At 41.4% G+C, this 24,916-nt stretch overlaps 1 protein-coding gene across 1 annotated transcript in view; it reads right to left on the bottom strand.

Moving 5' to 3' along the window:
- Positions 1–24,916, bottom strand: part of MCCC2 (methylcrotonyl-CoA carboxylase subunit 2) — an 80,593-nt gene that overhangs the window by 39,037 nt on the left and 16,640 nt on the right. The window contains exons 4-6 of the mRNA XM_065905543.1: positions 23,885–23,986; positions 20,196–20,323; positions 18,570–18,682 (exon numbers count right to left, since the gene is read on the bottom strand). Of these exons, the coding sequence (XP_065761615.1) occupies positions 18,570–18,682; positions 20,196–20,323; positions 23,885–23,986 (343 nt within the window). The remainder of the gene's footprint in view (positions 1–18,569; positions 18,683–20,195; positions 20,324–23,884; positions 23,987–24,916) is intronic.

The following is a 24,916-nucleotide window of genomic DNA, read 5'->3' as shown; positions in this document are numbered from 1 at the left end:
AAACACATGAAAAGATGCTCAACATCACTCATTATCAGAGAAATGCAAATCAAAACCACAATGAGGTACCATTTCACGCCAATCAGGATGGTTGCTATCCAAAAGTCTACAAGCAATAAATGCTGGAGAGGGTGTGGAGAAAAGGGAACCCTCTTACACTGTTGGTGGGAATGCAAACTAGTACAGCCACTATGGAAAACAGTGTGGAGATTTCTTAAAAAACTGGAAATAGAACTGCCATATGACCCAACAATACCACTTCTGGGCATACACGCTGAGGAAACCAGATCTGAAAGAGACACGTGCACCCCAGTGTTCATCGCAGCACTGTTTATAATAGCCAGGACATGGAAGCAACCTAGATGCCCATCAGCAGATGAATGGATAAGGAAGCTGTGGTACATATCCACCATGGAATATTACTCAGCCATTAAAAAGAATTCATTTGAATCAGTTCTAATGAGATGGATGAAACTGGAGCCCATTACTAAGAGTGAAGTAAGCCAGAAAGATAAAGAACATTACAGCATACTAACACATATATATGGAATTTAGAAAGATGGTAATGATAACCCTATATGCAAAACAGAAAAAGAGACACAGATGTACAGAACAGACTTTTGGACTCTGTGGGATAAGGCGAGGGTGGGATGTTTCGAGAGAACAGCATGTATATTATCTATAGTGAAACAGATCACCAGCCCAGGTGGGAGGCATGAGACAAGTGCTCGAGCCTGGTGCACTGGGAAGACCCAGAGGAATCGGGTGGAGAGGGAGGTGGGAGGGGGGATCGGGATGGGGAATACATGTAACTCCATGGCTGATTCATGTCAATGTATGACAAAACCCACTGCAATGTTGTGAAGTAATTAGCCTCCAACTAATAAAAATAAATGAAAGAAACAAAAAAAAGAAAAAGAAAAAAGCCACACTACTATTTATCCAAAAGCAGAAGGCAATGTGAGTTAACATTTTTCTATTTAGATGGCTGTCATGAAAGGCATTTTCTCCTATTTCATGTAATTTATTAAAAATAGCTGTAACATTTCTTTATCAATATATAACAGAAATGTTTATCACTTAACTGTTTTGCTTGTTTACTTATCAATCACTGAGAAATCTTTTTCTTTCAGTTTTATTGGAATATAATTGACATACAGGCCTGCCTAAATTTAAGGTGTACAGCATAATGATTTGACTTAAATGTATTATGAAATGATTATCTGAGTAGGTTTAGAAAATATCCACCATCTCACTTAGATATAATTTTTTTTTTTTTTTTTTGGCTGCACCATGCAGTGTATGGGATTCTTAGTTCCCTGACCAGGGGTCAAACCCTATGCCCCCTGCAATGGAAACATGGAGTCTGAGCCATGGACTGCCAGGGAAATCCCTAAAATTTTTTAAATGGAAGAAAAATGTTTCTCTTATGATGAAAAAATCTCTTAGGATTTACTCTGAACAGCTTTCATACATAACATAGAATAGCGTTAATTATATTATTCATATTGCACATTATATCATATTACTTATTTATCTTATAAGTTTGTACTTTTTGACCACTGTCATCCAATTGCCTTTCTGCCCAATCCTATAAATCTGATCTCTTTTTCTGTAGGTTTGTTTGGTTGGTTGGTTGGTTTTGAAGTATAATCAACCTAAACACTATGTTAGTTACTGTAATATGACATAGGGATTTGATATCACTATACATGTCAAAATGATCACCACAATAAGTCCAGCCAGGGTCTGTCACCATATAAAGATAGTACATAATTCCTGGCTACATTCCCCACACTGTACATTTCATACCCATGGCTCATCTTACAACAGGAAGTTTGCACCTCTTAATCTCCCTCATCTATTTCTCCCCCTGACCCTGCCCCACCTCCCCACAGAAGTTTGTTTTAAAATATCTATGGCTAGAAAAACTCTTGCCCATGAGTACAAAGAAATATTCATCACAGCAGTGTTTATAATAGCAAAAACATGCAAATAACCAACAGGTCTATCAATACAATATTTTGAAAGGGATATTGTGGATAAATAAATTCTTTAAAAATCTGAGGCAAATGGTACTAACGAACGTATTTGCAGGGAAGGAATAGAAATGCAGATAAAACAGAAACGGGGGCTGGAGGAGAGGGGAGGGTGGGACGAATGATAGAGTGGCATCGACACACACACGCTGCCGTGTGTAAAACGGTATAAAAAGCTGGCGGGGAGCTGCTGGCCAGCACAGGGGCTTAGCCTGGAGCTCTGTGACGACCTGGAGGAGTGGGATGGGGGTGTGGGAGGGAGGCTAAGAAGGGAGCAGATACATGTATACATATAACTGATTCACTTCGTTGTACAGCAGAAACTAGCACAACAATTGCAAAGTAATTATACTCCAACAAAAAAATGTGAGGCAAAAAATGACAAAGGGAAGGTTAGTACTTCATAAATCCAAGTGGACGGTACATCAGTGTTCTGTTCTATTAGTCTCTGTACTTTCAAGTTTGAAATGTTTTATAGGTTTTTCTTTAAGTTTATATCAGAAACAAAGGACACAGTTTCACCTTATCACCCTGTTCTCTGCACTAGAACACTAGAATCCACTCAAACTACTTCACTATCAAAAAAGTCAAGGAACTAGAGAAGAGTCACAGTGATGTAAGAATATAAAACAGGACAATTTTCAAAAGATCTAAAGAGGCACAGCAGGGTTCCATGAAAACAATATGGAACAAAAGGAGAGAAAAGAGGAGCAACTACCAGTAAGTAGTGGTCTGCGACCAAGAATGGGGCGGCGGCGGGGGCGGGGCTGGGGGGTGAAGGAGACAAAGAAAGACGAGTTATTTTGTCAAAATGTCGTAAGACAAAAATGAGGGAAGTGAAACGAAATGCCATTCTGCCATCTCAGGGTGGAGAGAAAAGATGTACCAATTTAGCAGAAAAGTCTCTCAAGTGAATAGCTGACAAATTATTAGCACATCTAGTCAGGGAATTTTACCACATTCCTTTTCTTGGGCTCTAAAATCACTGCAGACTATGACTGCAGCCATGAAATTAAAAGACATTTGCTCCTTGGAAGAAAAGCTATGGCAAACCTAGATAGCGTATTAAAAAGCAGAGACATCACTTTGCCAACAAAGGTCAGTATAGTCAAAGCTATGCTTTTTCCAGTGGTCACGTAAGGATGTGAGAGCTGGACCATAAAGGTTGAGCACCAAAGAATTGATTCTTTCCCTGGTAAAGAATTCACCTGCAGTGTGAGTAACCTGGGCTTGATCCCTGGGTTGGGAAGATCCCCTGGAGAAGGGAAAGGCTACCCACTCCAGTATTCTGGCCTGGAGAATTGCATGAACTGTATAGTCATGGGGTCGCAAAGACTCGGACATGACTGAGCAACTTTCAAGAGTTCCTTGGACAGCGAGGTGATCAAACCAGTCAATCCTAAAGGAAATCAACCCTCACTTTTCATTGGAAGGACTGATGCTGAAGCTGAAGCTCCAATATTTTGACCACCTGATGTGAAGAGCCAACTTGTTGGAAAACACCTTGATGCTGGGAAAGATTGAGGGCAGGAAGAGAAGGGGGCAACAGAGGATGAGATGATTAGATGGCATCAATGACTCAATGGACATGGGTTTGAGCAAAGTGAGAGATAGGGAAGGCAGGAAGCCTGGCGTGCTGTAGTCCATGGGGTCACAAAGAGTCAGACATGACTGAGACGCTAAAAAATGACAACAAAGAACACTTCAGGTGCCTTTTCTCTGCAGAAGCTCTATAATCAAGGAAATCAACAATCCACTTCTCCAAAGTCAGAGAAGATATCCCAAATGTATAGAGAAGACCTTTGCTTAGTAATAGGTAGGAGATTGTGGCAGGCAGCTTCTAAAACACCCCCACCCCACTTCATCATCCTAGACTTTTGGTATGTACGTCCTGTATGATCCCACTGCCTTGAGTGTGTGGTGGATCTGGTGATATGCCTCTAACACACGGAATATGGCAAGTGACGGGACATCACTGCTGTGCCCAGAGGATGAGACCACTCTTTTGCCTTGCTGGCCCTCTCTCCTGCCCACCGGCTCGCACTCGCTAACGCAGCAGCCGACATGCTGTGATGTACTCTATGGAGAGGCCCACAACAGGGAAGAACCTACGACAGCTCCTAAGGAACTAAGAAAGGCCTGCAGAGAGCTGAATCCTGCCATCAGCCAGTGAATGAGGAACGGGGTGGAGCCTTGAGAGGGTGCAGTCAGTCACGTGATCCAGCTAAGAGCAGGGCTCCAAGATCCAGCTAAGCTGTGCTCAGACCCTGAATCCATAGAATCTGCAAGACAATAAGCATTGTTGTTTTAAACTCCTATGTTTGGGGATAATTTGTTCTGCAGTAATGGAGAACTAATACAGAGATCAAAAATCATCTCCCTCATGTGACTGCGGAGAAGGCAATGGCACCCCGCTCCAGTACTCTTGCCTGGAAAATCCCATGGACGGAGGAGCCTGGTGGGCTGCAGTCCATGGGGTCGGGAAGAGTCAGACACGACTGAGCAACTTCACTTTCACCTTTCACTTTCATGCATTGGAGACGGAAATAGCAACCCACTCCAGTGTTCTTGCCTGGAGAAATCCAGGTACGGCGGAGCCTGGTGGGCTGCCACCTATGGGGTCGCACAGAGTCAGACACGACTGAAGCGACTTAGCAGCAGCAGCAGCAGCATGTGACTGCAACTGAGGCACATCTGAAGACCTGGGATAATTTGTGTTTGAAGTGCTTTGTTGCTGTTGCTCTTTAAGTATCTGTGAACTGTTCCTCTAGTCCAGAGGTGGGAGACAGACCAGCACTAACACTTTATACCACCCCAGAGAGTAATGAGAAACCAAGGGAAAGACAGGGATAAACTGTGAAGCCATTATGCTAAGTGAAAGAAACCAGTCACAAAAGACCACTTACTGTGCAACTCCATTTACACAAAATGCCCAGAATAGGCACATCCATAGGTTACCTAGAGGGACTGAGTTAAAAAATGAGATTTAACTGCCAATGGGTGTGGCATTTTCTTCTGGAGTCATAAAGTTGTCTAAAACTGATTCAAGCCTGTAAATAACCTAAAAACCACTGAATTTACATATTAAATGAATAAATTGTATAGTATGTGAAATATAATCTCAATAAATTACTTTTCTATAAAACATTAAATTAAAACAAAACACAAGAATTAGAGTGACTGAGTATATAAGAATCAATATTCTCACATTTTTCATCAATAAGAAAGAGAGGCTATACCAGTTCTAAGCATCCAACACAAAACTTAATATCGCTAAAGCAAATTCTGAAAATAGAAATAAGAGAACACAGCGAAGTCACCACTGTCACACAATCTCTTCTGCATTTAATTCTGAGTCTTTCACTCACTCACAGAATACAGTGAACGCGCACCAAGCACTCTGCCTATACGTCTGCTGCTATTTTTCACAGAGCGTGGGGACCCCAGGGCCCAAAGCACTGAGGACTTTCAGGCCCCAAAGCATTTGTCCAGAGTACAGTGAAGACCTTACACTGGGCCATGCTGAACAAAGGATCAGAGCCCCAGAGAGAAGATTCTGCTGCTTTCTCTACTAAGAGGACACTAAAAGGACACAAGGAAGCTCTGTGGCCATAAACTGTGCGGGCCACACTCAGCATGGGTTTGGCTGTGTGGGTGACGCAGCCCAGGCACCGTGGCAGCAGAGACATCACAGCGCCCTTCATCTGCATCAGAACAGGAGACTTCCCAGCAGATCCATGGAGAGGCCACTGTCCACTCCTTCACTTTTGAGGTGGGCCTGCTCTGTGACACAGACAAACCAAGAGACCCCTCTCACAGGGTCAGCAGCGCTATGGCGACTCAAACACTCAAATCCAGAGCAAGAAAACAGCCAGGAGGCTGAGAATGATGTGTAACTGACAGTACCAACCTCGTCATCACTGCCACGGGCAGCACAGCAAAAGCGGTCAGTGAAAGGAAACGAGAGGCTAAAGAACAGAGGGAAGAATCTGGAAAAACTTTAGACAAAATTTCATTACCCTCCAGGTCTTGCCTGCACAGAGACTGGTTGCCATTGTACCAAAAACAAATTACATATTATAGGTCAGCAGTCTGCCCTGTGGATGGGGTCTCTGAGATGAAGTCAAGAGATTTCATACCTAATTCTGAGAAGCTGTGTAAACCCTAGACCTCCATCTTTCCACTGAAAAATTGCAGAAGACCATGCAGTTCAAAGGCTCTCTCTGATAAATGTAACAGAACCTGGGGAGGGATTTTCAGCTGCTTGATGGAAAAGCCATTAAATTTAAATCTCTCATCTTATTCCTTTTTCCTTTCAAAGTAATGTAGAAAGCAAATACTGCCTGTATCACACTATTTGCTTCGATCCTTGGGTGGGGAAGATCCCCTGAAGAAGGAAATGGCAACCCACTCCAGTATTTTTGCCTGGAAAATCCCTGAACAGAGGAGCCTGGTGGGCTACAGTCCATGGGGTCCCAAAGAGTAGGACACGACTGAACACAAGGCACCTAAAGTGTTACCATTAAAAAAATAAAAGCCATGATACACACATATCAAGTCAACAGTTGTCTAGAATTTAAGAATATTATCAACTAAACCATCTGATCACACTGTTGATCCTAGAACAAGCATACTTATCTGTGCCCAGTGGATAGGATGAAATGTACACAGAAAACAAAAAAATCCACTTACCCAGAACATTCCGCTTTTTCCCCAAGCTTTTTATCAGAGAACTTCAAAACAATCAAACAGAGTGGTTTCTTCTACCCCTAACCCTGTCTGGTTTCATGAGCAGATTCAAGTCCATTTAAAAAATAATATACAGTGTTTATCCTAACTAAGACCCTCAAAACATTTACCAAGGTCTGAAGCAAAGAAAATAAATTACAAAAATAATAAGCTAAGCCAAAAGGGATAAGAAGGAAATGGTAAGAAAAGGAGGAAAGTAAGGACTTTGAGAATAATTTCAGGTCCATCGCCAAAAAGAACAGGCAGAAATACAAAGAAGAAAAAAGGAAGAAAGGCCTGAGAAGCTGCAACTAGCATGGCTAGATGAATGACGCCTATTTCTGAAGAAATAAACTGTTAATAAGAACACAAACACTTGTTGCTGGTGTAGTAAGGATCACAGTAAAACAAGGAAGAGAATTAATGCATCAGAGCAAAAATCAGTCAGACTAGAATCTCACTATAAAAATTAATGGTAATGTAAGACCTGAAGAAAACAGACACTAAGATCCCACTTCTGAAGAGAACTGTAAGTCTTACACTTAAAAAGTCAGCAACGTGGGAACCATAAAAGAAAATAAAGACTAATGGACACCAATATGCCAAGTCTTTAAACTTCAAAGACAAATCAGGGGTCCTAAAACCTATGAGAAAGTAAGGACAAATGAAACAGAAGAGAATACAGAGTTAACTGTTTTTTCTTGAGTGCAAAAACAAAATGATTGGACTGGGAAGATCTATAGGAATCTAGTCACATCTTCACAGCTGCAAAATATAGGACATAACAGAGATATCATTGTACAGAGACATACTTCTTAAAAATGGATAAATGGATTTAAAATGGTCAAGGTTAATAATATTAAATAAAAACCAATCTTGGGAAGGAAAACAGGAATTGAACCAATACAGAAAGTTAGTGCTCACTGGGCTTCCCAGGCAGCTCAGTGGTTAAGGATGCACCTCCCAGGACAGGAGACACAGGAGATGCGGGTCGATCCATCTGTTGGGAAGATTCCCTGGAGAAGGAAACGGCAACCCACTCCAGTATTCTTGCCTGGAGAATCCCATGGACAGAGGAGCCTGGTGGGCTTCAGTCCATGGTATTGCAAAGAGTCGGACATGACAGAGCACATAGTGCTCGCTATCAAAATGCACATATATATATATTATATATATACATATATATATATATAATGCACATATATAACATAACTGCAATTACAACAGTGATTGCTTTATGCAGTAAAATGCAAAAAAAAAAAAAGATTGTTTTTAACAATCCATCTAAGCTAACATCTTAAATACAATAAATAATAAAACATGGGATTTTCCAGATGGCGCAGTGGTAAAAGAATCTGCCTGCCAATGATTAAAACACAGGAAACAGAACCACTTTATAGCCATAAAGAGTTTCACTCTTTTAATAAATTATTTGGTAGGCAAATAAATGTGTTGGGATGTAAATAATCCTATATTGTCTCTAATCTCAAGTGGCATAGAGTTTAGTAAGGGAAATTAGTCAGGATACGTCTAGATAAAAGGGATAAATGCTACTAGTAAGGCAAAGCACAAAAATTATGGGAGTTGGGTGCAGAAAAGATTACTTCCAGTAAGGGATTCTCGGAAGCTTCCCTGGAAAAGGTGGCATCTAAGATGGACTTTGGAAAATGGGTTAGAGATAAAGCAATCCACTTAGATTAGGGAAAAGAGGGCTCGGTGGATCTGAGCAGAAACTCATGACCACGGTGCATATGAAAAACGGCAAACGGTTCAGACTCATGGCAGTTTACAGTGCATAAGCCATAAAGCTAGCAAGTTAGGTTGGAACCAGATCACACGAGGTCTTCAGTATCAGGCTACAAAGTTTGGTCTGAAAAAAGGGAACAAGACAAAGAATAACCCTGTAGTCATGTGTAATTTCACTGTGTAATCACAACATATTTGATTTTGGTTATACTTAAATGGCCTAATGGCTTTCCCTACTTTCTTCAATTTAAGTCTGAATTTGGCAATAAGGAGTTCATGATCTGAGCCATCGTCAGCTCCCAATCTTGTTTTGCTGACTGTACAGAGCTTCTCCATCATCAGCTGCAAAGAATAGAATCAATCTGATTTCAGTGTTGACCATCTGGTGATGTCCCATGTGCAGAGTTGTCTCTTGTGCTGTTGGAAGAGGGTGTTTGCTATGACAAGTGCATTCTCTTGGTAAAGCTGTTAGCTTTTGCCCTGCTTCATTTTGTACTCTAAGACCAAACTCACTTATTAATCCAGGTATCTCTTGATTTCCTACTTTTGCATTCCAGTCCCCTATGATGAAAATGACACTTTTTTTTTTCTGATGTTAATTCTAGAAGGTCTTGTAGGTCTTCAAAGAACCATTCAACTTCAGCTTCTTTGGCATTAATGATTGGGGCATAGACTTGGATTACTGTGATATTGAATGATTTGCCTTGGAAACAGAGATCATCCTGTTGTTTTTGAGATTACACCCAAGTACTGCATTTCAGACTCCTCTGTCAACTTTGAGGGCTATTCCATTTCTTCTAAGGGATTCTTACCCACAGTAGTAGATATAATGGTCACCTGAATTAAATTCTCCCATTCCAGTCCATTTTAGTTTGCTGATTCCTAAAATGTCAATGTTCATTCTTGCCATCTCTTGTTTGATCATTTCCAATTTACCTTGATTCATGGACCTAACATTCCAGGTTCCTATGTCATTATTGTTCTTTACACTATTGGACTTTACTTTCACCACCAGACACACCCACAACTGGGCACTGTTTCCACTTTGGCAGAAGCAGAAGATATTAAGAAGAGGTGGCAAGAATACACAGGAGAACTATACAAAACAGATCTTCACGTTCCAGATAACCATGATGGTGTGATCAGTTACACCGTCCTTGAGTGTGAAGAGTCAGACATCCTGGAGGATGAAGTCAGGTGGGCCTTAGGAAGCATCACTGCAAACAAAGCTAGTGGAGGTGATGGAATTTCAGTTGAGCTATTTCAAATCCTAAAAGATGATGCTGTGAAAGTGCTGCACTCAATATGCCAGCAAATTTGGAAAACTCAACAGTGGCCACAGGACTGGAAAAAGTGAGCTTTCATTCCATCCCAAAGAAAGGCAATGCCAAAGAATGCTCAAACTACCGCACAATTGCACTCATCTCACACGCTAGGAAAGTAATGCTCAAAATTCTCCAAGCGAGGCTTCAACAGTACATGAACTGAGAACTTCCAGATGTTCAAGCTGGATTTAGAAAAGGCAGAGGAACAAAAGATCAAATTGTCAACATCCAGTGGATCAAAGAAAAAGTGAAAGAATTCCAGAAAAACATCTACTTCTGCTTCACTGACTACACCAAAGCCTTTGACTGTGTTGATCACAACAAACAGGACAATTCTTAAAGAGATGGAAATACCAGACCATCTTACCTGCATCCTGAAAAATCTGTATGCAGGTCAAGAAGCAACAGTTAGAACTGGACATGGGACAGTGGACTGGTTCCAAATTGGGAAAGGAGTAAGTCAAGGCTATGTATTGTCACCCTGCTTATTTAACTTGTATGCAGAGTACATCATGCAAAATGCCAGGCTGGATGAGGCACAAACTGGAATCAAGATTACCAGGAGAAATATCAATAACCTCAGATATGCAGATGACACCACCCTATGGTAGAAAGTGAAGAGTAACTAAAGAACCTCTTGATGAAAGTGAAAGAGGAGAGTGAAAAAGCTGGCTTAAAACTCAACATTCAAAAAAATAAGACGTGGCATCTGGTCCCATCACTTCATGGCAAATAGATGAGGAAACAATGGAAACAGTGACAGATTTTATTTTCTTGGGCTCCAAAATCACTGCAGATGGTGACTGCAGCCATGAAATTAAAAGACGCCTGCTCCTTGGAAGAAAGCTATGACAAACCTAGACAGCATGTGAAAAAGCAGAAACACTTCTTTGTCAACAAAGGTCTGTGTAGTCAAAGCTATGGTTTTTCCAGTAGTCATGTATGGATGTGAGAGTTGGACCATAAGAAAGGCTGAGCAAGTCCCCGGCCCCAGTCCCCACCCGTGCCGGTCGGGTGCCTGCGCCCTGTGTCTCACCGCGACCCTCCTGGCGGATGTCAACCATCCAGAATCTCAGGAGGCCTTTGATTAGAGACTGGAGGCCTGTTTGCAGTGCGCTTGTCATAAAGAGGACCTACATGTGTGTTTGCATACAAAGAGGTTAATGGCTTCCCTACAATAGCTGCAAAAATATCGTCAGAGGATGGTTTTGAATTGCAAGATAGTAAGAATGAGAAGAAAGAGAAGAAAAGGAGGAGAAGAAGAAGAGAAGAAAAAGGGAGAAAAATCATAAAGATTTAATGGAAACTGATTGGAAATAAATATGTAAAAACACACCAAAAAAAAAAAAAAAGAAAGGCTGAGCACTGAAGGATTGAATGCTTTTGAACTGTGGTGTTGAAGAAGACTCTTGCGAGTCCCTTGGACAGCAAGAAGATCAAACTAGTCAAGCCTAAAGGAAATCACTCCTGAATATTCATTGGAAGGATGGATGCTGAAGTTGAAGCGCCAGTACTTTGGCCACCTGATGCCAAGAGCTGACTCATTAGAAAAGACCCTGATGCTGGCAAAGACTGAAGCCATGAGGAGAAGGGGACGGCCGAGTACGAGATAGTTGGATGGCATCACCGACTCAATGGACATGAGTTTTTGCAAGCTCCAGATGGTGAAGGACAAGGAAGCCTGGCGTGCTGCAGTGCACGTGATCACAAAGAATCAGACACAACTGAGCGACTGAACAACAACAACATTTGTACATAGACAGAAAGGCCTGAACTACCTATGGTAAAGGCTGTAGGTAATGTGTTGATTATCTGCCTAGCATCAAAGGAGTACCTGGGGGTACAAAAGTAAGAAAGATTTACTTAAAGGGATTAAGCAGGAGTAAAAGCAAAGAAGAGTCAAGGCTGACATCAACGTTTCAATTGTAGGGAAAAGAGCAGGAAGAAAGCACCATCAGTAGCACACAGAACACCAGTGAAGGGACATGAATCAGCAGGGAGAGCTCAGTGCACAACGTCTAGTTGGAGCCTAGGGTACCAGCAGGATCATTCAAACAACAGAACCTTAAGGGTAAATAAGTGGGGGTGGAGGGCAGGCATGTCATAAAATTTTATACACCACCAAGGACAAGCTCTCAGGTGGGGCAGGAGGATTACAGGAAGAGTGGGGGAGGAAGAAACCAGTGGCCTAAGGAGAACTTCTTCCCTGGTGGCTCAGTCGGTAAAGAATCATCTGCAATGAGGGAGACCCACGTTTGATCCCTGGGCCAGGAGAGATCCCCCGGATAGGGAAATGGCAACCTACTCCAGTGTCCTTTCCTGGAGAATCCCATGGGCAGAGCAGCCTGGCGGGTCACGTGGGGACCCACAATCCATGCAGTCGCAAACAGTGGGACACAACTGAGCAACTAACACACACACACACACACAAGCAGAAATTCAGGAAAGGGGAATGACAAAACCAACAGTCTGCGTGGTCTCCGGGAGGCCACGGTGAGTGGGGACCTCTGAGGGCAGCAAGGTCTGCAGGAGCCTAAGCTGTCAGAATGAAGATACTGGGCCAAACCTTAGGAAGTCTGGTAACCCAGGGAGGAAAGCTCATGGAACAGCAGAAGCTAGAAAAGGTCCTTTTCTTTTGGCCTCATTTTTGGGGGTACTTGTGCCTTTGGAAAAATAAAAGGAGGGGAAGTCAACATGATAGAACAGTGCTCACAAATATCTTGACTTTTTCAGTAAAGCTCAAAGCAATAGCTTCAGTACAGATAACCAATTTAGCATTCATATATTGGGGAAAAGGTTAGAAGAGGCACCATAGATGTTAGTGTATGATGACAGTTAGATTTTTTTTAATTCAACAAGGTTCATAGAATATAGGGGTACTTCCCTAGTGGTCCGCTGGCTAAGACTCTGTGATCCTAACAAGGGGGCCTGTATTAGATCCCTGTTCAGGGAACCAGATCCCATATGCCACAACTGAAAGATCCTACATGCTGCAACTAAGACCCAGCACAGTCAAATAAATAAATATTTACTAAGAAAAAAAAAAAAAGAATATAGGAAGGCAAACCTTAACCACAAACATCCTACTGGGGTGAAATAGAAAAAACAAATGTTATGAGAAGCAGCTCAGTTAAGGAAATACTGATGTTAACATTTTTAGGAAATACGGACCTTCCTGGTGGTCCAGTGGTTAAGATTCCACCTGCCAATAGAGGGAGCGTGGATTTGATCCCTGGTCCGGAAAGATTTCACATGCCATGGATCAGCTAAGCCCATGCATCACAACTCCTGAGTCCGCAGTCTAGAGCCTGTGCTCCGCAACAAGAGAAGCTACGGCAGTGAGAGGCCCTGGCCTGGCACAGTCCAACTAGGGGGCAGTCCCCACTCGCCGCAACTAGAGAAAGCCCACACGGCCATGAAGACCCAGTGCAGTCAAAAATAAATAAACGAATACAATTTTTAAAACATTTTAGGAAACGAAAATTAAATAGGCAAACTGAAGGCATTCAGTCAAATGCCTCAGACATACTAGATATTTTATGATAAGCAGATAATTGTTTATTAAAAATATAGAAGGACACTTTTAATTTTAGAAAGACTCGGTTTTTAAAACACTCTTTAAGCTTCAGGTTCCACAGGAGCAGACTCTACCTAGTTTTACTCACCAGTGTAGGGTCTGGCTTAGAGTAGCTTCTCCATAAATATTTGCTAGATGTTGGTTGACGTATTATGTGGTTTCTACAGAAGCTACGTGAACCGAAAGCCAGAGCACAGAAGCATGCAAGGTGGCAGAAGTCTACAGTGGGCTGCATGTCCACACTCGAATCTCTGGAACCTGTGAATGTGATCTTACTGGGGGGGAAAGGGGGTGGGGGAGGTCTTTGCAGATGTAATTAAGTTAAGGATCTTGAGATAAGATCATTCTTGATTACCCAGGGGTAATCCAGTGACAAGAGTCCTTATAAGGAGGAGATGGGACGCAGAGGAGAAGGCCATGTGAAGACAGACAGAGACTGGAGTCATGTGGCCACATGCCAAGGGAACGCCTGGGGCCATCGGAACTCAAGGAGATGAACAGTCTTTCTTAGAGCCTTGGGAAGCAGCTCGGCCCTGGTGCTACCTGATTTCAGACACCTAGCATCCAGAAATTTCTCCTAAAAGACAAAAGATCACAATAATTTCTTACCAGATAATGGATGGAAGGGCTGACTGTGCAAAAGTGAACAAAGCTGAAGTTTCTGTTTAGATAAACAAAGCATAGAGATAGGCAAGGTTGTCACATAACAGTAATCTGCTAAGTCACTTGGTCGTGTCTGACTCTTTTCAACACCATGAACTATAGCCCACCAGGCTCCTCTGTCCATGGAATTTTCTAGGCAAGAATACTGGAGTGGATTGCCATTTCCTTCTCCAGGAGATCTTCCCGACCCGAGGGATCGAACTTGCATCTCTAGGTCTCCTGCATCGGCAGGAGGGTTCTTTACCACCAGCGCCACCTGGGAAGCTCACATAACAGTAACAGTAAAATACAGAATAAAAATAACAATACATTATATTGGTAGGATATAAAGAAGAGATATAATAATTGCAGGTGATGACTAATTAATTAGAGTATTAATAAAAATACTAAAAACTTAAGAAATTCAATAACAACAACAAAAAAAGACCTAAAGGAATGGCAGCAGCATTATTAAATATTTCAAACATAAGAAAAAGATTAGAATAAAATAAATATTCTTTACTTAATACCCAGTCTCAATAGATCTTGACATTTGGCTAAACTTACTTCTGAATTTTTTTAAAAGAATAAAATATCTCAGATACAGTTGAAGGCTCTACAGACCTCCTACTAGCCTTTTTCTCCTCCCTCCCACCTCAAAAGTAACCACTGTTCTAAAGGTGACTGTTTCTTTCCCATGTACCTGTTTAGACACAAATAATAGATTATTTGATATATTTAACATTTGCATACAGAGCAACTGGTTATACTTTACTTTTTTTAAACGCAAGATATTCTTTGAGACTTATTTCTATTGACACATACAATTCTAGTCTGTTCATTTTATTTTTTCTAATTTATTTTTAATTGGAGGATACTTGCTTTACAATATTGTGATGGTTTCTGCAAGACATCAACATGAATCAGGCATAGGCATACATATGTTCTTTCCTTTTTGAACCTCCCACTCCATCCCACCCCTCTAGGTTGTCACAGAGCACCAGATTTGAACTCCCTACATCATACAACAAATTTTCAGTGGCTATCTGATTTTATATATGGTCATGTATGTTTCAATGCTACTCTCTCAATTTGTCCCACCCTTTCCTTTCCCCACTGTATCCACAAGTATGTTCTCTATATCTGCACCTCCATCGCTGTCTTGCTGATAGGTTCATCAGTACCACCGTTCTAGATTCCATATATATATATATGTTAATATATGATATTTGTCTTTCTCTTTCTGACTTACTTCACTCTGTATAATAGGTTCTAGGTTCATCCACCTCATTAAAACTGACTCAAATGCATTCCTTTTTATGGCAGAGTAATATTTCACCGTATATATGCACCACAACTTCTTTATATATTCATCTGTCGATGGACATCTAGGTTGCTTCCATTTTCTAGCTATTGTAAATAGCGCTGCAATGAACACTGGAGTACATGTGCCTTTTTCAATTATGGTTTTCTCAGGGTATACATGCCCAGTAGTGGGATGGCTGGTAGTTTTATTCCTGTTTTTTTTTTAAGAAATCTCTGTACCGTTCACCATAGCAGCTATATTAATTTGCATTCCCACCAACAGTGCAAGAGGGTTCCCTTTCTCCACACCTTCTCCAGCATTTATTGTCTGTAGATATGTTGATGATGGCATTCTAAGCAGTGTGAGGTGATATCTTATTGTAGTTTTGATTTGCATTTCTTTAATTATGAGTGATACCGAGTATCTCTTCATGTGTTTATTAGCCATCTGCATGTCTTCTTTGGAGAAATATCTGTTTAGGTCTTCTGCCCACTTTTTGATTAGGTTGTTTGTTTTTCTGGTATTGAGTTGTATGAGCTGCTCATATATTTTAGAAATTAATCCTTTGTCAGTTGTTTCATTTACTATTATTTTCTCCCATTCTGAGGGCTATATTTTCACTTTGTTTATAGTTTCTTTCACTGTGCAAAAGCTTTTAAGTTTAATTAGTTCCCACTTGTTTATTTTTGTTTTAATTTCCATTACTTTGGGAAGTGGGTCATAGAGGGTCTTGATGTGATGTATGTCAAGAGTGTTCTTCTGCCTATGCTTTCTTCTAAGAGTTTTCCAGTTTCTGGCCTTACATTTGGGTCTTTAATCCATAGTTCATTCATTTTAACAGCCGAATATTATAACTCTCCCATGAATGGTCATTTACTGTGTTCTTTAACTTTTGTTATAAAAAATAATGCTACAAGTAACGTTTTTATGCATGGCTCCTCATACATATACTAGAATTTTTCCAGAGTATCATCCTAAAAAAGCAATGACTCAGTGTCCTTCCTTTTTAAAAACTCGTTTCCTTTGGAATTAACCTTTACTACACCACAACAATATTCCCAAATTTAGTAGATGAATCTGACTAGGCTTTCTGTGGAAAAAGAATACACAATTAGTCAATTGTGTATTGATTATCCTTTGTCTCTTTATCCAGTTATGTTTTTCTTTATAGAACTTATCACAGTTTGAAATTATCATGTACTTGAGATCAGTTCAAGAAGGCAGAGTACAAGGACATGTGCTCATCTTCTCCTGCCAGTGCAACAAAATCACAACTAGTTGTTGAATGACCATCAACAGGAAGACATTGGAACCCACCAAAAAAAGATACCCCACATCCAAGGACAAAGGAGAAGCTGCAATGAAATGGTAGGAAGGGCACAAGCACCATAAAATCAAATGCTATACTTGCTGGGTGGGTGACCCACAAACTGGAGAACAAGAATACCAAAGAAGCTGTTGCACAGTTGTGAAGGTTCTACACCCCACATCAGGCTCTCCAGCCTGGGGATCTTGCCAAGGGACTGGGAATCACCAGGAAATCTGACTTTGAAGGCCAGCGGGACTTGATTACAGGACCTCCATGGGACTGGGGGAAACAGAAACAAAACGATGCGTGCACCAGGACCAGGGGAAAGGAACACGGACCCTACAGGAGACTGAGCCCGACCTACCCGTGAGTGTCTGAGGGGCTCCTGCAGACGCGTGGGTGGGCAGTGGCCTGCGACGGGGAGAAGGGCACTGGGAGCAGCAGTCCTGGGAGATGGGTCTCAGCATCAGCTCTCTTGGAGGATGCCAAGAGCCCTATCACAGAGCCTCAAGGGGCTTCCCAGGTGGTGCTAGTGGTAAAAGCCCACCTGTCTATGCAGGAGATAAAAGAGATACCGTTTTGATCCCTGGGTAGAAGATCTCCTGGAGTAGGAAATGGCAACCCACTCCAGCACTCTTGCCTGGAGAATCCCACGGACAGAGGAGCCTGGCAGGCTACAGTCCATAGGCTCGCAAAGAGTCGGATATGACTAAAGTGACTTAGCACACACAGCACAGAGCCTCTAGACTCTAGGACTTGGTCAGTCTCAAGCCAAACAACTAACAGGGAGGGAGCACAGCCCCACCCACAGGCAGACAATTGTATTAAAGTTTTACTGAGCATGACCCTGCCCACCAGAGAGAGACAGTTTTGCTCACAGCCAGTCCCTCCCATGGAAGCTTGTATAAGCCTCTTATCCTTGTCCACAGAGGGCAGACAGAAGAAATAAGAACTACAATCCTAGCAGCCTCAGAATTAATACCACAACCACAGAAGCTAACCAAAATGAAAAGAAATGGGATTATGTCCCAGATGAAGGAACAAGATAAATAAATCCCCAGAAAAACAACTGAACAAAGTAGAGATAAGCAACCTCCCAGAAAAAGAATTCAGAATAATGATACTGAAGATGATACAGGATCTTGAAACAAGAATGGAGAAAATGCAAGAAACGTTTCCAAAGACCTAGAAGAACTAAAGAACAGAGATGAACAATATACTAGAAAGAATCAATAGCAGAATAACTGAGACAGAAGAACGGATAAGTGACCTGAAGACAGAATGGTAGAAATCAATGCTGCAAAACAGAATAGAGAAAAAAGAATGAAAAGAAATGAAGACAACCTAAGAGACCTCTGGGACACATTAAATGCACCAATATTCATATCATAGGGGTCCCAGAAGAAGAGAAAGAGAAAGAACCCGAGAAAATATTCGAAGAGATAATAGCTGAAAACTTCCCCAACATGGAAAACGAAATCGTCAACCAAGTCCAAGAAGCACAGAGTCCCAAGAAGGATAATCTGAAGGAGAAACACACCAAGACATAGTAATAAATGAACAAAAACTAAAGACAAAGATAAAATATTAAAAGCAACAAGGGAAAAAAGACAGACAACATACAAGGGAAATCTCATAAGCTTATCAGTTGATTTCTTGAAAACTAAATATTGTGTATTAAATTTTCTTTTGGAACTTCCCTGGCATTCCAGTGGTTTGGATTCCATGTTCTCACTGCCAAGGGCCTGGGTTCAATCCCCAGTCAGGGAACTAAGACCCCATAAGCTGCATGGCATAGCCAAAAAAAAGTAAAATTCCCTTTTAAGTCATCTCAAAATACCTGGTTAGCAAAGACATTTGATGTAAAAAGCAACATATCTCATTAATAAGAAATTACCTGTGTAATGCCTTTAGAAGACATAACTGCCTGATTGTAGAATATGCGGCCAAAGTGATCTCGATCTGGAAATACCTCTGCTTGTCGAGGTAAATTTGCTCCTCCTGAGTCAACTGAAGACAGGGGAAATAACAGATATAAGTACATCTCAATGAACAAAACACCCTATACACAGGAAGACTTGTCTCAATGATAATAGCACCAGTTCTTAATTACATTCACAAAAAATTTGCTCTATCTTTCTAAACTCTTCTGCAGCCTGTTTCTCCAATCCTCCCACAGAGCCCCCTAAATTGTATTGCTTTCTTCAAACATATTAGGCTCTCCTACCCCTATGCAAAATTCCACTTGAAATATTTAGGACATTCTTTGCTTTGAGGATTAGCCCCAGAAATCGTAAAAAATCCTTAACCAGTTCAGCTGAAAATGGATCTCTCTCTCTCTCTTTTAAAACAATCCAAACATCATCTACTGAATTCACGGGATAGTTTTATCACACATCGCCTTCTGTTTCTCTTTTTACTGTACATAACAGTGGCGGATAAGAATGTCAGCTGAGTTCAGAACAGAATTTCCTTACTTCACAGCTGTGTGACCACAGGAGTATTTCTGAGCCATTCTATGCCTCAGTTTCCCCACCCGTGAAATGAAGGCACCAGCAGTGTACTGCAGGGTGGCTATCAGGATGGCATGAGACAGTATACGCAAAGCACTTAGCTCAGCACACACTGTGAGTGCAGAGCCAACATTACAGGGAGCTAGCTAGCCTTACAGCTATCGCTATGAGTCTTCTGTTGATGTTTAATACATTATATCCTGTCTCCAACTCACTATGAGGAAGACAGACAACACGACGCCCTTAACTGCATTCCCTACAGCGTTGGGCACAGCAGTTGCAAGCTGTGGGGTCCCATTTGTTGTTTTCTATGTGTGCAAAGCAGTTTACACTCTAAGTCAATCAGGTAAGTTCACTTTCACAGGAAAAAGAAATCTCATCTGTACCTGTTCAAATATTCACAGAAATGAACAACAGATACTGGTGTTTTTACAAACTAAGCTAGTATCCAGGACGTGCCAATTTTAAACTGCTCTGCTTTTATGTTCTTTTAAAAATATCCTTAGATTTAATTATTAACATATTTTAATTCCAAATATAAATTTACTTTCACTGAAAATTAAATTTCTTTAAATTATGTTTGCCCAAATTATGTACACACTCAAGCATTTAACATAGTACCTGACAGTCAAGAGACTCATAAATATTAGCTATTATTTTTTCATAGTTTGAATCCATTATGATAAATAGAAAAACAAAAATACATAGAAGAAAAAAACACCACTCATGTAGAGGAAAAAATAGCACACCCCAAAATACTGTCAGGGATTCCTCCTTAGTGATGTTATAATGGGTAGTTCTATTTACTTTTTCTCTCAGGGGTTTTAACAAAGAATAAGTATTTCTTTTGAAATTATGAGAGAAACCAATAGCTATTCTTGAAATGCCCACTGATAATGTCATATATACACACACACACACACACACACACACACACACACATATCCTTCTAAACAATCTTTTACTTCTCTAGCTGAATAACAGTTTGTTTTACAATTCTTATAACTTGCCCAAGTAAATGCAGGGGAGCCTGTTTTGCATCGCAATTTCCTGTGCTCGTAAGTGTTTCTTCACAGTCACTGGATAGTAGCTACCTCCTTTGACTGTGGCATCATTGGCAACAATCATGCATTCTATTCTGAAAGGCAGAAATTTCATTGGAGAGAGAATATGAGAGATTTTTTAAAAGTAAAGACCAACTGCATCTCATTATAAAGACACTCCAAATACAACCTGGCAATTTCCAGTATTAACATATATCACTAATGATAGCCATTAGTAGGCAATCTTATGGTATAGCAACTTTAATCACTGTTCATATATTCATTTATATAAAATGAACCACTTTTAATTAGTTTACAAACTCATATCTAATTTTTTTAAAGAATCATCACCCCACATTAGCAGAGAAAAACTAACAACCTAAGCCACATTGTGCAATGTGCTTTGAAAGAAACAGTCCTAACACTGTAACACAACAACAACAGCAAATCCACGTCTCGAGATGAAAAAACCTCTCACGATAAACTTCAGAATCTCCTTTTAGGAAGCTAATTTTCAAAAAGGAAAACTGAGCCATTGAAAGTATTTATGCTTCATATGTTCAAAAGTTCTTCATGTTACAGCCATAAGCTTTTCTATAAAAGTAAAAGGAGTTAAAAATACAACATTCATCCTGCTTAAAGTAACAATAGTTGCAAATTTTAAAATAGTATTTTTGAAAGCATATACTGTAATGAGTCACCGAAACCAGTTTGTCAGGTACCATGGCCCACAAGCAACTGGCAAGAAGCGGGACAGTGAATGAAGAGGCCAGCAGAGAGCCTGCTGAGTGCTGCCAGGAAAACCGAAGACTGAAGGCTCACTTGAAACGAGAGAACAGTGTGGTCTTCACAAAATTTAATCTTCTTTGTATTTATGAGTTTTGTTACCTCACTTTATATTCTCGAGAATTCTAAAAAATAACTTACCTAGTTCTTGTTGAACATGAACTAGAGAACAGCAACTGAGCCCACGACCTTAGGTAATGTTAAATTTCTTTTATTAGGGTATATGGTTTCTCTCCTCTGAGCATCAGTTTATTCACTAGGTTATAGCAAGCATTTTCCCACATTATAATTAACATTTCATAGAGTGAGAAGTACATTTTAAATGACTTTAATATTAAACAAATCACTTCAAAAGGAATTGAGGCTCTTGGCAGGTCACTGGGCCATAACCTCACACCTCCAGAGTGTGGTCACTCTTCCCTTTCCTGGGAGCGCTGCATTAGAAAAACTTAAGAAGTTCTGGTGCAGCAAAGAGCCGAGGCTATGAAGTCAGGCAAAGGGAGGCTGAAATTCTGACTCTGTCACTTGCCTCTATCAACCTTGGACAAGGGACATTACTAGTAACTTTTACTAGTCTTATGGAAACATCATAGGACTTCCCTTGTGGTCCAGTGGTTTAAAAACCATCTTCCAAAGCAGGGGACGTTGGTTTGATCCCTGGTCCAGAAGGATTCCACATGCCCCAGGGTAACTAAATTCGTGTGCCTCAACTACTGAACCTGTGCTCTAGGGCACGCGAAGCACAATTGCTGAGCCCCAGTGCCACAACTACTAAAGCCTGCACATCCCAGAGGCTGTTCTGCAACACAGTCTTAGTGTGAGAGCCCACTGCAATAAGAAACCTGTGCATCACACCTGGAAAAATCACCCCCGCTCGCTGCAACGAGAGAAAGAGCACGTGCAGTAATGAGACCTAGGGCCACGCCCCCCCCAAAACAAGACAAAAACCAGGCACATGACAGAAATGAAAAGTAAAATAAGTCCACAAAATACTGTATTAGAGACTTCTCTGGTGGTTCAGTGGTTACAAAGCCGTGCCTCCACTGCATGAGACACGGATTCGATCCCGGCTGGGGAAGTAAGATCCCTCATGCCGCAAGGCACGGCTAAAACGAAAACACACACATTGCATTAGACACCTATTGATTTTGCCTATCCAGCAAAAATATCTATTACATTGGCAACAAAATTAAACTTTCTTTCAGAAACTGCCTCTTCTCTATTTTTAATCCATGTGGTTTAGCAGGACTGACCCCAAAGTCCATCCACCTTCGGAGGTGAGCACAAGGACCAGGCCTTTCTACTCAGTGTCCGTCTGGGGGGCTCAGCGACGGGCCCTGGTCCTAGGGCTGTGCCCGCAGGAGGGCTTCTCTCACTGCGGCTGCTAAGCTTATAGCGCAGAAGCTGGGGAAGCCCACGGTCCGCTCTGCCTCAAGGCTTGAACAGACTGCCTAGGAACGAATCCAAAAACCAGCCTGGTGGCCTGGTGATGCTGTTTGAGCTCCTAGATCTGGCTTGGCCCAAAATCAGTTAAGAGTCAACAAATTTTTTTTTGTTTAAGCTAGTTTAAACATCTATCATCTGCTAAAGAAAGGGTGCTAACCAAATTCAGCCATATGATTATGTAAGAAAGGTCACTTTAATGATAGTGAAGTATTACTTTAGATGTTTTGAATAAGTGAATTATTTTCCAGTCATATTATCCAACACCAGAGCAGCTTCAGGGAAAAGACAAAATCTGTCTGGTCTTGGCCCCTGCCTCCATGGAATCTTGTAAGCTAAAGTACATACACTCAATATTGAGCCCTGGCTACTGATGTTCATAGAGAGCCTCAGAGAATGGGTGTCTGATAAGAGCACTGATTACAAAGTTTAAAATCTTCAGTGGAATGAAGCAAGGCTGTGTTCTGGTCCCTACCCATCCATCTCTTTGATTTGTCACTGGGGCGTAAGGTTTAGGAATTAAAGAGGGAAGAAAGAAAGAAGCAACAATGGTGAACGACTATAGTCACACCTCCCGTGAAGGCACAAATCAAGGGGTGAAGGTGGAGCAACACACACGCAAACCAGAATCCGAGTCAAAAGCAATTGTATCAGGTTGCCTGATCTCAAAGTCAAGTTTTGCCAGTGGCTTGATCTTTGGCAAGTTATTTTAACACTCTAAGGCAGTTTCCTTACCTGCAGAATGGTGATGGTTATAACAGCACCCCTTCTCACAGGATTGTGGTAAAATTACGACAACTAGGCGGTGGGAAGTGTTTATTGCAGTACAAGGAACGGTGACTGGGTGGTCAGTGTGAGATCATACAAAAATACACGCAAACAAATGTAGTATCCAGCGATCAAGATGCCCTAAGTCTATGGTGGTTCTCAAAGGATAGCACTGGAGAATCTGGAGAGCTTGTTTAAAGGCTGATTTCGGGGCTCCACTCCCTGAATATGACTTAGTACTTTTTGGGAAGACCTGACTATTGACACTTCTAACAAGTTCTCACGTGAGGCTGATGTTCCCTGGGGACCACACTCCGAGAACTACTCTTCTAAGACAGCGGTTTTTTGCTCTAGATGTGCAAGAGATCACCTGCAGAGCCTTGGAAAACTACCCATGCCAAGTCCAAACCCTGGAGATTCTGATTAAGTATGAAGGTTTGGGTTGGGTCCCCAGGATCACTGCTTGGGGTTTTTCCCTTCAATTTCCATCCCTGAAGCTCCACAGATGGATCTAACACATCTGGGTAGGAAGCCTCAGATCTAAACAATATCACTAGCATGACACTCACACACTCTCATGCAAAGCGGTGAGTGCTGGCTGCCCTGCCCTGTCGGCCTGCTTCCTGACCCATGGGGCTGAGCGCGGGCAGAATACTCACCCTGACACTCTCCCAATGCCTGTAATAACGCCACCTGCAGGGACCTCCTCATCGCCGTACAACTGGTAACCTGCAAACTGTGATAATTCCAGGAATGGAGACCTGAATGGAAGAAAGAATGCTGCCTGAATTAATGTTTTCTTTTTTAAAAATCATATTTGAATAGTTAGTTATTCAAATAGTTATTTGAATGGAAAAGGAAACATTTTTTTTTCTTTAATGGGGCAACACTTCAAATATGTGTGTTGGATATAAAGTCTATAAAAGGAAGAATGTCTAAAACAAAGTCTAGTGTGAACACTTTGGGGATTGATACAACACAGCCACACAAAGGAACACATTTATCTTTGAAGATATTGTACAGATGTATGTATTGGTATAGAAAGAGAGCAGCACCTAACACTTACGTAGCACTTAACCGCATGCCAGCCTCTCTCCTAGGAGCTTCAGAAACACTCACTCATTCAGTCCTCAGAACTACCTTCTGCTATGGATCCCACTAGGATCCCCACTGACTGATGAGGAAACTGAAACACAGCGATGAGGTCAGTTGCCTGAGGTCACTCAACTACTAGAACGTGGCAGAGCTGAGTTTAATAAGCTCTTAAATAGGGGACCAAGCTCCTAACCACTGTTTTTATCCTCTCACTTAAATGTTCAAGATATATTAAGGGTGGTGGGGGAGGGGGAGAAGGGAGTTATAAAACACAATATTCCATTTTTCTAAAACAAACAAAAAAAAAGTGTGTCTGATCCACGTTTGCATGAAAATAGTGTAGGTGTTAACGGTATATACACTAGTGTGTTAATGCACACTAGGTGTTAACGGTGTTTGTCTCCAGGCTGGGCACGTGTGTCCGTGTCCACAGAAACGATACTTCTGAATCTTCATTTCTCTAACTGGTCCTGGTCCTTCCACCCTCAAGCCACATAGGCTACTCACACCCGTGGCCAGAATAACTTTTTAAAACATAAGTCAGGTAAGTCCTACCAAGTCTCCTCGTTTCTTTCAGAGTAAAAGTCCAAACTCTT

This window comes from Muntiacus reevesi, chromosome 14, assembly GCF_963930625.1.
Source record: "Muntiacus reevesi chromosome 14, mMunRee1.1, whole genome shotgun sequence".
NCBI lineage: Eukaryota > Metazoa > Chordata > Mammalia > Artiodactyla > Cervidae > Muntiacus > Muntiacus reevesi.
Note: the sequence above shows the minus strand (reverse complement) of the source record. Positions and strands in the feature narration are given on the sequence as shown.